At 48.5% G+C, this 11,712-nt stretch overlaps 1 protein-coding gene across 1 annotated transcript in view; it reads right to left on the bottom strand.

The window, feature by feature from the left end:
* SLC43A1 (solute carrier family 43 (amino acid system L transporter), member 1) overlaps positions 1-1,275 on the bottom strand; it is a 42,060-nt gene extending 40,785 nt beyond the window's left edge. The window contains exon 1 of the mRNA XM_006900447.1: positions 1,044-1,275. Coding sequence (XP_006900509.1) covers positions 1,044-1,275 — 232 coding nt within the window. The remainder of the gene's footprint in view (positions 1-1,043) is intronic.
* Between the last annotated feature and the right edge of the window lie 10,437 nt (positions 1,276-11,712).

Below are 11,712 nucleotides of genomic sequence, written 5' to 3' on the forward strand. Positions count from 1 at the left end.
ATAATTATAGAAAAAAAAAAAAAAGAACCCGTCAGTCAGAAGCCACTCAGCTGGAACGAACCACAAATGCAAGTCTAAAGAAAATGAGCTGGTTGCCTTGCTCGTTAGGAGACCTGGGGAGGGGAAAGGCTGCAAGGGCTGAAATAGAAAATGCAGGACCTTTATGTTCAAATGTACTCTTATTAGGCTTTCTTACCTAACCTGAAAAATCACCTTGGACTCTGACTCCTGGCCACCCTTGTCTGTATGTCAGGGCAGAATCACGCACCTGAGGGGCCTCAACATTGCCTTTTCTCAATTAAATCATCAGACCTTTCTTCTGCCAAAAAGAGCAAAGTTTCTGTCAAAATGAATGTGTTTTATGAAGGGATTGTGCAGGGTACTACTACACTGGGCAAAAGAATTCTGCAGAGAAACAGAAAAACTCAGAAATACGCAAGCAGGTGGATCCTGATAGTTCTCTATTTACAAAACCCTCCTTTCGCAGATACAAGATGACGTTTATCTTAATCCTAAAGTTTGAGCCAGTTCACATTTTGTTAATCTCTGGCTCTTTGGGAGCCAGCCTGAGTCAGACTGTTCAGGGATCTGCAGTGAGAGGAAGTGAGAAGGGTGTCTGAGGGTTCTGAGATGCTGGCTAGCTGTTATTTGCTATTCAGCTTGGAATAAGCAGTAAATTACATAAATGGAGGCAGAAACCTCTCCTCACGCCAAGCACCTAGACCTGTGTGGGCGGGCTCCCCCACACTTCCAAGGTGTCAGTAAGTGGGCTTGAACCTCCAGCTGAGGGCCAGCTCCGGACCCAGCTCATTAAACTCGCCCACCACCAGCTACTCCTATATAGCCTTCAACAGCCCTGTGAAGAAAACTCTCGCCACCTCCGAACTGCTTCTCTTTCCAGGCGTTAGATCAGAGGTTCCGAGTTCTGCCCTTCACTCTCAGGAGCCGGGTGCCTGTTCCAGTGCCTGGCATTCGCCCACCGGTCCTTCTCCAGATCTGCCCCCGCCTCCCTCCAGCCCTCTGAGGCCCCTTATCCCCCGTACCTGCGCAGAGGCTGGAATAGAAGCCCTCGTGCTTGAGCATGATGAGCAGGGAGCCCCATCCCAGGAGCACCGCGGAGAAGAAGAGGTTTTCCAGGACCGCGGTGCAAGCCATCCACCAGCGCCGCCGGTACGCCTGCTGCAGAGTGGGGGCCATGCTGGCCGAGAGCCTGCACAGAAACAGGGCACTGAGCGAGGGGGTTCCCAGGAGTCCCAGGGAGGAGTTCTGCATCATGATGGCACCTGGGACCCCTCGGGACAGCCCTGGATGGCACCTTCATGGAGGACCCATTAGAGCCCTCAGAGTCCCAGCGGGCGCAGCCGGGCCGGTTCGGGGCGCACTGGCAGTGCCAGGGGCGCACGCGGCGTGGGGCACCCGCCCGGCCGCTATCACAAACAAGGACCGTCCTGTCTGCGCGCAGCCGCTTCCTGGCGCGCTGCCGGCTTCTCTCACCCGCGCCCGGGCGCGCACCACCGGCTTGGGGGGCCGGACCCGCACTTTCCCAAGTTCCCAAAGGTCAGCAGGCAACAGGGCGCGCGCTGAAGCCAATGCTGGCCCACGTCCGGCCCCCGTGGCAGAAAAGACCTCCCCCCACCCCAGAAACAAGCAGGCTGCAGGAGGAAGGGGGAGTCTGAAACTAACTTAAGAGCTACCCCCATTTCGGTTGCCCCCCTAAGACCAAGCCACCACACCGGGGCTGGGCGAGAGAGCAAGCCCTCCCCTTTTCACGGCGGGCGACCCAGGTCCCTGCAGTCTCAGGCCAAGCCAACAGCTGCCACGTGGACGACGCCCCAGGGCTACCCTCCGGCGACCGGGTCGCCCCCCGCGTCCCCACTCACTCGGGAGGACGCGGGCCCTGCTCCCCTGCGGCCCCAGGAGGGGGCTTGGCCAGGAAGTCCGGCGGCGCTGCCTTTATAAGGACAGAGGCGGCGGGCCGGCGGGCGGACGCGCGGGCGGGCGGGAGTGTTTACCCGAGGGAGGGAAGGAGTCCGCACGGCCCCCCGCCGCCACCGCGGGCGCCACCGCCACCCGGAGGGGACACAGGGCGCGGGGCCGGGCGGGGGGCCGAGGACTCGGATCGGCCAGGGGGCGAAAGCGAGGGCGCGGAGAGGACAAGAGGACGGGAGGGAGGGAGGGAGGGAGGGAGTCAGCGAGCGCCCGCGCCCCTTTCCCGGGGGACCTCAGTCCCCACATCTGCGAAATGGGGCTTTGGCTCGTGACGCTCCGGGAGGTACATGCCAACTCTGACTTGAGAAGAGGAAGTGAAGCAAGAGGTGGCACAAGAGGAAAAGGAGAGTCGGGGGCCCCCGGGGAGTGAGAGGGAGGAGCGCGCCGGAGAAGAGGGGTGGCGCGCGGGGAGACCGGGGACAGGGCGCCGCGGGACCACCGGCTCGAGTTAACGTGCCGGGGGAGCCCACCCCGATGAACGCGCAGCCCGAGACTCGAACCCACACCGCTCCTCACCTCTGCGCGCGGCGAGTGCGCCTGCTGTCGCCTCTGGGAGCGCAGCGCCCGGGCGGCGCGTCCCCACTGCAGACGTCCGGACTCCCGCGGGCTCGGCCCCGAGCGGTGCTCGCGCTGGCGGAGTGTCAGCGCCGGAGCCGAACAGCTGGCGGCCTGGCCTCCTCTGCCCCCTCGGAAGAAGCTCAGGAGGTGGGAAGCCGCCGGGCGCCCACGAGCGAGGAAGCGGAGTATGAACTGAGAAGATGCACGGCCTGGGAGGCTGTATTTACACCGCGCGGAGGGGGCGGGGGCCTCCCTTCCCTTCCCCTCCCCCTGGGTCGAGTTTCACGCCCACGTGACTCGCCCGCGGGTCCCGGCTCCTCGCACTCGAGCGCCTACAATTTCCACCTCTTCCACGCCCCACCCTCACTGTCCCCTTTGCTCCACAGGCGAGGGTCAAGTCGCACCCTCTGTAACCTTGGGCAAAACAAAGGACGACACACGCTGGAGCCTCCTGACCCAAAGGGGCAGGCAGTCTCGGTGGCGTTTTGAACTATGATGCTGTGTTTCCTTCACAAGTTTCTTGGAAGTTAGTCCATGTCCGCTTTGAAACTGGCCGAGTTTCCTTGGGCAAGTCCCTTCACGTCTCAGCCTCAGTTTCCTCTAGAATTCAGAGGGTAACTCGATAGTACATAACAACAACAACAAAAACAACATAGTACCTACCTCCTCCAAGAACTGCAGGGATGAACCAGATGGTATAAAAGCAGATAAAATACTGACTACAACCTCTTTATCGTGCTGTTCTCCGTGAAAAGTTTAGGATATCGGTGTGCGCGTGACTTTTTCTTAGCCAGGAAGAAAATATTCTTTAAATGGAAGAATATTATTTTGAGATAGTGCATGTTATTGGTATGGCTTTGCTCAATAAGACATGCATGTTTTTAGCCTGTTTAATAAGAAACCTCATTGCCTCTGAGTCTGAACCCCTCCAAGGGGATTTCTGAGGCTGTAAATTGAAGGAGAGCAAATTGCCCATCTTTCTCCTCTGGGAGCTGCTAAATGAATGCCGGCCTTTGTGTAGTTAGCGCAACTCCTTACCCACTTGTTTCGTTTATGTTAAATACTGGGCACAATTGAACAAACTACTTTGGACCATATTGTGCTGCTGCCTGTTTGTCAAATAAAGTTTTATTGAAATACAGACACTGAACAAGTTGCTGCTGTGATTAATACTTCAGAAGAGGAGGTGGCCAGAGGCATTCAGTCACGGTTGGTCAGCATGAATCTCTCCTAAGCCCCGGTTTCCCCACCTGTAAAATGGAAGTGGAGTGTCACTATTTGAAGGAGTCCCTGAGTGGCACAGATAGGTAAGGGATGTTCTAACGTTGGTACCTCAAAAATGTGAATGAAATCCCTTGAGAACAAACAAAAAAACACCAACCCCACTGCTGTTGAGCTGATTCTGACTCACAGCAACTCTCCTTCAGGTTTTCTAAGACTCTAAGTCTTTAAGGGAGAAGATTGTCCATGTTTCTCCCAAAGTGTAGCTCTTAGGTTTGAACTGGTTACCTTTAGGTTAGCGGGACAGCACATACACACCACCATGGAACCCTGAAGATCTTGAGGAGAGGCGTCTGCTCAGGGTGTAGGCAAGGCTCTGTTTGTATCGATCTTTCTGAGCTTTCTCCCCTGTAGGGAGGAGCTCTGCCAAATGCTTCCAGACATCCGTGGGCTTCCAGGGAAAATACCCAGCTGACCCCCCCACCCCAATCACCTAGAGATAAATAAAATCACTGAGTTCACCTTTATCATGAACAAAATAATTTCTGAAGGGATCTCATCATTATCTACCCACCGCCACCAGGTGAATTCTGATCCCAATTCTTCACAAACCTGTCCTGGAGGAGTGGACGTGCTCCATCGACTTTGCCAGGCTGTGATCTTTGCAGAAGTCGTTTGCTGTATCTTTCTCCTTTGGAGTGGGCTCGAGTTGTCCATCTCCCAGTTGGTGGTCATATCCTTTAACCACTGCACTATTGGGGCTCCTTCCCTAAGTCTCTGCTGGGTGCCACTGAGTCACTTCTAGCCCAGTGGTGATCCTCTCTGTCCAACACAAACTCCGTCCAGTCCTGTGTCATCCTCACAATCACCCCCAGTGGTTCATCGATCTCATTGCACCTCTCCCTCTTTTGTGCGGATCCTCTGTTTTGCCAAGCACAGTGGTTTTCCCTAGGAATGGCCTCTCCAGACGCAGGCCTAGAGCACGTGAGATAAAGTCTCATCATCCTCGCTCTGAAGAGCATTCTGGCTGTACACCTTCTGAGACAGATTTGTTTATTCTTTAGACAGGCAGTCCATAGTCTATTCAATATTCCTTTGCTAACAATTCAAAGATATCGGTTCTCCTCTGCTCCTCCTTCTTCACGGTCCAACTTTTACAATCATCTGAGACAATTGAAACTCCCACGACTCGGGTCAGGCACACCCTGGACCTTGTGATGGTTGAGGCTGCATGTCCACTCGGCTGTCCATGATTCTCTGGTTTGGCAGCTGTGAGGTGGTCATTTTCTCGATGAGTTTGATGTAGTGTAATCATTCTATGATTGTTTGAATGCTCCCTTTTGCTCCTCTAGAGAACACAGCCCAAAACATTTGGCAGCAAGAATGGTTCTAGAGAGAGAAAATTGTCAAGATGTGTTTTCTAAATTGTTCCTAAAGTCTGTATAGTCTTATAGGTGCTAATAGTTCTTTCTCCCTTAGTAAAGGGAGGGGTTCTGTTAATCAATGGCCTGAGGCTGAAATATGTTGTTGTTGTTGTTTAAGTGCCGTGTTGTGGGCAACTCATAGTTACCCTATGACGAGAGTCCTCAACACTTGTGTGACTTTCATCCTCTCTCCAGGTTCATAGGGTTTCTAGAGGCAAGCTATTTATGGAAGTGGATGCCACTCCTGCTTCCAAGCTTGTTTTAATCAGGGAGCTCCACCAAACACTGTCTGCCATCGGTAACCATTATCACATTTGACACATAAATGTCACAGTGTTTAGCATCACAGCAACCATGAGTTACTTCTGTTCAGCAAGTGAATATATCAGGGTGACACGACCTAGAAGAATGTTTGACCAAAAACAATTGAAGAACAGGCCAGAGAGCCGCAGATTAAAGTCACCCACCTTTGGCTTGGTAGCATCACTTTCTGTCCACTAGGCCAACTGGTCACTCTCTATGTTGTTGCTGTTGTTGTTAAGTGCCGTCGAGTTGTAGGCAACTCATAGCGACCCTGTGAATGAAAGTCCTCAACACTTGTGTGATTTTCATCCTCTTGTTCACAGTTTCAGTTTGCTCGGCTCCACAGTCAACACTCTTGGCACCAGCAGTCAGAAAATCAAAAAGCGTATTGCGATGGGAAAGTCTGCTGTTAGGGACCTCTCTAAAGTACTCAAGAGCAACGGTGTCTCTCTGGAGACTAAGGTGCGCCTGATACAGGCCATGGTTTTTGCAGTCACTTGTTATGCATCAGAGAATTGGACAATGACTAGGGAGGATAGAAGGAGAATTGATGCCTTTCAGCTGTGGTGCTGGAGAAGAGTATTTAATGTACCATGGACTGCCAAGAAAATAAACAGATTCATCCTGGAGAGGATTAAACCAAGCAACTCCTTGGAGGCAAGGATTCTGGGGCTTCGTCTGACATACTTTGGGCATGTTGCCAGCAGGGACAGGTCCTTGGAGAGGGACATCATGCTTGGGAGGGTGGAGGGATGGCGCCGGAGGGGAAGACCCTCTATGAGGTGGATTAATTCGGTGAAAGGGATAATCGGGATGGGTGTGTCTGAGGCAGTGCAATTGGCACTGATAGAGCAGGGTTTAGGGCTGTTGTGCATAGGGTCGCTATGAGTCGCAAACGCCTCAACAGCACATAACAACAACAACAACAACAACTCCAGATTCATAGGGTTTCCAGAAGCAAACTATTATGGAAGTGAATGCCACCCCTGCTTCCAAGCCACCATCAACAGGTCAAATGTTAGTGAAAGGTGAGGCTCTCGTGACTTTGTGTTGACACTTTTCTGCTGTTCTGTCAGGAAGGGAAGTTTAGGAAAGCTGGCTCATTGGTCCTCCTTAAAGTTAGACAAAGTGGTGAAATAAAGAAAGAGCTCAGAGCCGCTGAGTCACAGCTCAAAAGTCATATAAAAGACCTCAGAGTTTCCAATGAGCCTTGAAAGAAAGCCTTATGTCTTAGAACAACCAAATTTATATCACTGTAAATCAAACCCAAATCATATTGTAAGAGTAGCCAAGTTACAACACCAATTTAGATCACAACCTCGCATGTTATCTGAAGTTAAAGTGAAGGTCTTGGTGGGAGAGAAACAGGATCCTGACATGGGATGGGAACACTGAGTCACTAAATCCCATCGATCCAGCACCACCAACACAACCAGCTCTCCCACCCTCACCTGAGGAGGACCTGGCAGTACTTAATGAGATTCCTCCTATAACAGAGCGTGGGGCATCATCTGAGATGATAGAAAAGTCTTACAAAGCGTTGTAGCATGTTCCTGGAAACCATCCCCACCACATATTTTGTGTCTAAATCTGTAATACAGTTAACATTCAGTGAGCAATCTCAGTGACTCCAAAGGGTCAAGAATAAATTGTAAGCCAGGGACGTTTACTACAGTCCAAAAGAGTAGCTTGAGTTTTCTAGTAAGTACGAAGAGAAACCTGGAAGATCTGGGAACAGCTAGTACAGGTGTAAGATAATGGCACAAGGGAAATAAAATTGCATCGGTGTGAGTTTCTTGATTTGAGCCCCCAAAGCACAGATTTCAGAACTCGATGGCCAGGTCTACTTCCTAGTCTGTCTTCATGTAGAAGCTTCGCGGAAACCTGTCCACAGGGGTGGCCCTGCTGCTAGTTTTAGTGTGGTGGCATAGCTTCTATCATCACAGCAGTTAGGAAATAAAAACCATGAGTTGTATTGGGAAAATCTGCTCTCAAGGACCTCTCCCGAGTGTTAAAGAGCAATAATGTAAGGTTAGAGACTAAGGTGCACCTGATCCAAGTCATGGTCGTCTCACTTGCTTGCCACACATCTGAGAGCTGGACAGTGACTAAAAGTGACAGAAGAAGAATCTATGCCTTTAAGCTGAGGCACTGGAGAAGAGTAACAAACATCACACAGGCTGCTAAGAGTATAAATAGGTTTGTCTTGGACAGGGTAAAACCAGGTTGGTCGTTAGAGGCAAGTGTTTTAACGCTCCATCTCATATACTTTGGGCATGCTGCCAGGAAGGGCCGGTCCTTGGAGAAGCACATCATGCATGGAAGAGTAGAGGGTCAGCACAGGAGAGGAAAGACCCCAGGGTCTTTCAGAGATGGATTAAACTAATGACTGTGGTAAAGGGGTCACATGTGTCAGAGACAGTGCAGTTGACTCAAGACAGGGCAAGATTCAGAGTCATTGTTCATAAAGTCGCTATGAGGCTGGTTAACTTGATGACACTTAACCAAAACAACAACCCTGGTTTTGGTGGTAAACGTGCTAGTTCTATCACTCTAGGCATGAGTATCATTTTATAATTACAGTAAGCGAGTGCTTTAAGAAGATACCAGGCTGATAAGCGGGGACTCCCATGGTTAAGGCTGTATATCAGCGTGGCTGCCTATGATTCTCTGGTTTGGCACTTGCTGGCCTCTACGCAGTCATGAGTCATTTCATTTAGATAAATCTCTCTCTCTCTCTTTTTAGTACAACATATATTTTAAAGAACAATACAGATCACAGATCATCCCCACGGGCCAGGTGGTTGAAATCCAGGATTTAGCGGCAGCTGCAGCGCAGCCTCCCTGCCTCTCGCTCTGACTCCAGCAGGGTGAGCAAGTCCCTCCCTGCACTGGCTCTCTCATCTTGGGGAAGAAGGAGTGGCCCCTGTCCTCTTCCAGGAACTCCAGGCACACCTGCATGCCCTGTCCTTGAGAGCCGGTCTTGCCCGACACCTTGGTGACTCTGGCTTGCTTGATAGGCTGGTTTCCATGATGGCTGCTCGGTGGTCAGGCGGATGAGAAATCTCTCTTCATATACACATACTTCAAAATGCCAAAGAGCAAAGCTGTCAGTTTGAAGACTAAGGTGTGCCTAACCCAGGCCACGATGTTTTCAATTGCTTCATATTCATGTGGAAGTTGGACAATGAATAAGGAAAACTGAAGACCTGGTACCTTTGAATTTTGGAGTTGGGGAAGAGCACTGACTATACCATGGACTGCCAAAAGAGTAAAGGTAATGAGTTGCACTGCTAATCTAAAGGTGGTATTTCTCTGGCAGCTTGAAGGATGGACAGTCTCCTCCCCAGTAGCTTCCAGCCTCCAAAAGCCCACTAGCAGGTCAGCTCTGAGGTGGCTCTGACACAACAACGTGTGTGTGTATCTGTGTGATTGACGTTGCCTTATTGGTTCTGATTTTGCTTGTCTAGAGAACCCAGTCTAATAGAGACCTCAGAGTGACATCTTTGCTCTTTAGCAATTTAAAGAGGTTCTCTGTAGCAGGTTTGCCCAATGAGACAGACAGATAGATACAGATATAATTTGATTTCTTGACTGCTGCTTCTGTGGACACTGATAGCAGCAGGGTTCCCAATAGATGGATGGATGGATGATAGATAGATAGATAGATAGATAGATAGATAGATAGATAGATAGATAGAAAATTTGATTTCTTGACTGCTGCTTCTGTGGACACTGACAGCAGCAGGTTTTCCCAATGAGAGAGATAGATTAGGTAGGTAGATAGATAGATAGATAGATAGATAGATAGATAGGAATATAATTTGATTTCTTGACTGCCGCTTCTGTGGACACGAATGATGAATTCAAGTAAAGTGAAACCTTTGACGATGTCAGTCTTGTCTTTGTTTATCATGTTGTAAATTTTTGGTCTAGATGTGGGGATTCCCCCCTCCTTTACATTAAAGTGTAATCCTTACAAATGTTGCAGTCTTTCGTTTTCTTCTGTAAGTGCTTCAATTCCTCTTCACCTTCAGCAAGAAAGGTCATGCCATCTGCAAATAACAGACTTTTTGTTCTGTGTTTTTCATTTTTTTTATTACATCACAGACTTTTAACAAGTCTTCCTCCAATGCTGATGCTGTGTTCTGTTCTTCTTGTAATTCTGTTGTTGTTTTGGGCCATCAAACCGCCATGACTCAAAATGACTATGAACAAGAGATCTGAACCCTGCCCTGTCCCGTGCCGTCTTCACCATCGCTTATATATTTGAGCCCATTGCCACAGTCACTGGGTCAATCTGTCTCATTGAGGGCCTTCTTCTCTTTCACTGACCCTCCACCCTACCAAGCATGATGTCCTTTTCCAAGGACTGGCCCCTTCTAATGACATACCCAAAGTATGTGAGACAAAGCTTTACCAACCTTGCCACCAAAAAGCACCATTTGCACTTTCTCTAAGACATATTTGTTTGTTCTTTTAGTAGTCCAGGGAATATTCGGTCCTCTTCTCCAACACCACAACTCAAAGGCGTCAATTCTTCTGTCATCCTTATTCATTGTCCAATTGTCAGATACATAGCAAGTCATTGAAGAGACTATGAATCAAGTGCATCTTAGTCTTTATATCATTACTCTTCAAGATTCTCCTTGTTAGCTTCTTGAATTATTTGCTCAGTATAGCAATAGAACAAAGGAGACGGAAGCATATAACTTTGCACACACCTTTCTTGATATTAAATCATGATGTATTCCAATGCTCTTTCCAAATAAGTCGCTCTTGGCTCATATACAGGTTCTACATATGCTCAGTTAAGTGTTCCTTAACAATACTATCTATAATCTGTTTTTGTTTTCTGTTGTGTAGGGTGGAATCAGATAACAGGCACAAGAGGAGATTGCCCCTCCCTCTCCTATAATCTCTTTCAATGAACACAGTTGAGTTCCTCCCAACAGTCAGTAAAACTCAGCTAATGAGGGAGAGAACAATTTAAAAGTGATATATGATAGGGTATTATGGTTATCACAAGAGTCCAGAATTAAGGTTGCATAGTGGAGTGTACTCAGGGCGGTGGAGGGTGGGGATTGTATACCAATGAAAAAATTTTTCTTTCACTTTTCAAAGAAAGGAGCGAACTGAGGGGGAGGGCTGGGCAGGGAGAAAAGTGCAACAATGAATGAATGGAAATCCAAAATCTCTGTAAAAGTTCATTAAAATTAATAAAATAAAAAACAAAACTCAGCTAAGTATCTTTCTGGTGTTTTCTGTTTTCACCCACGATCTGCCATGTGCTGTCAGCAAGTATATCCTTTATTCCCTGAACTCTTCCGAGTCCTACTTAAATTTCTGGCAACTCCTTACTAGTGTACGACTGCAGCCACCTTTTAATTCTTTTCAGCAAGATTCATTTGCATGTGATATTATTGATAAGGCGCTCTGGTGGCCTAGGGGTAAGAAGCTGTGCTGCCATCCCAAAGGCACTCAGTTCAAATCCACCAGCTGCTCCATGGGAAAAGTATGAGCAATCTTCCATGCGTTTCACTGCCTCTGAAAACCTGCATCAGCTATGTTAGGACTCTGGTGGTACACAACTACAATGCTGATGTTGTTCGATAATTCTTGTATTTTGTTATATCGCACTTTTTTGGAATGGGGCACAAATATGGAACTCTTCTCAACAGTTGGCCAAGTAACTATTCTTCCACATCCCTTGGCATAAACCACCTCCAACCCAAATCTGTTTTATTGAAATATTTTTACTTATATCCATCAATTCCCAAATTCTGACATCCATCAGAGATTTGATGAGTCTATTTTCTTCAATGCAGCTTGGACTATTTTTAAAAATGAATGGAAGACAACCAATTCTTTTTAGTACAATGACTTTGTTTATTCCTTTTATCATCCTTTGATGTTGCCTTGGCCATTGAATATTTTACCTTTCAAATCCTTCCCTATTGCAACTTGAGGCACAATTCCTAACCCCACCTTCCGTTGGTGCTTCTTAAGAATGTTGGAGGGAGCTCTGGTGGCCTAGTGGCAAGAAGCTGTGCTGTAATTACAAAGGCGTGTGGTTCTAATCTATCAGATGCTCTACTGTAGAAGGAGGGGCAAACTCCTTCTGTATCAGTAGGACCCAATTCGATGCTACACACCCACACAAAAAAAAAAAATAAAAGAGAGAAGTAAAAAAAAGGAAATGTTGGGTGTGATTGTA

This window comes from Elephantulus edwardii, unplaced genomic scaffold (genome assembly GCF_000299155.1).
Source record: "Elephantulus edwardii isolate Elephantulus edwardi_28Jun2011 unplaced genomic scaffold, EleEdw1.0 scaffold00284, whole genome shotgun sequence".
NCBI classification, from domain to species: Eukaryota; Metazoa; Chordata; class Mammalia; order Macroscelidea; family Macroscelididae; genus Elephantulus; species Elephantulus edwardii.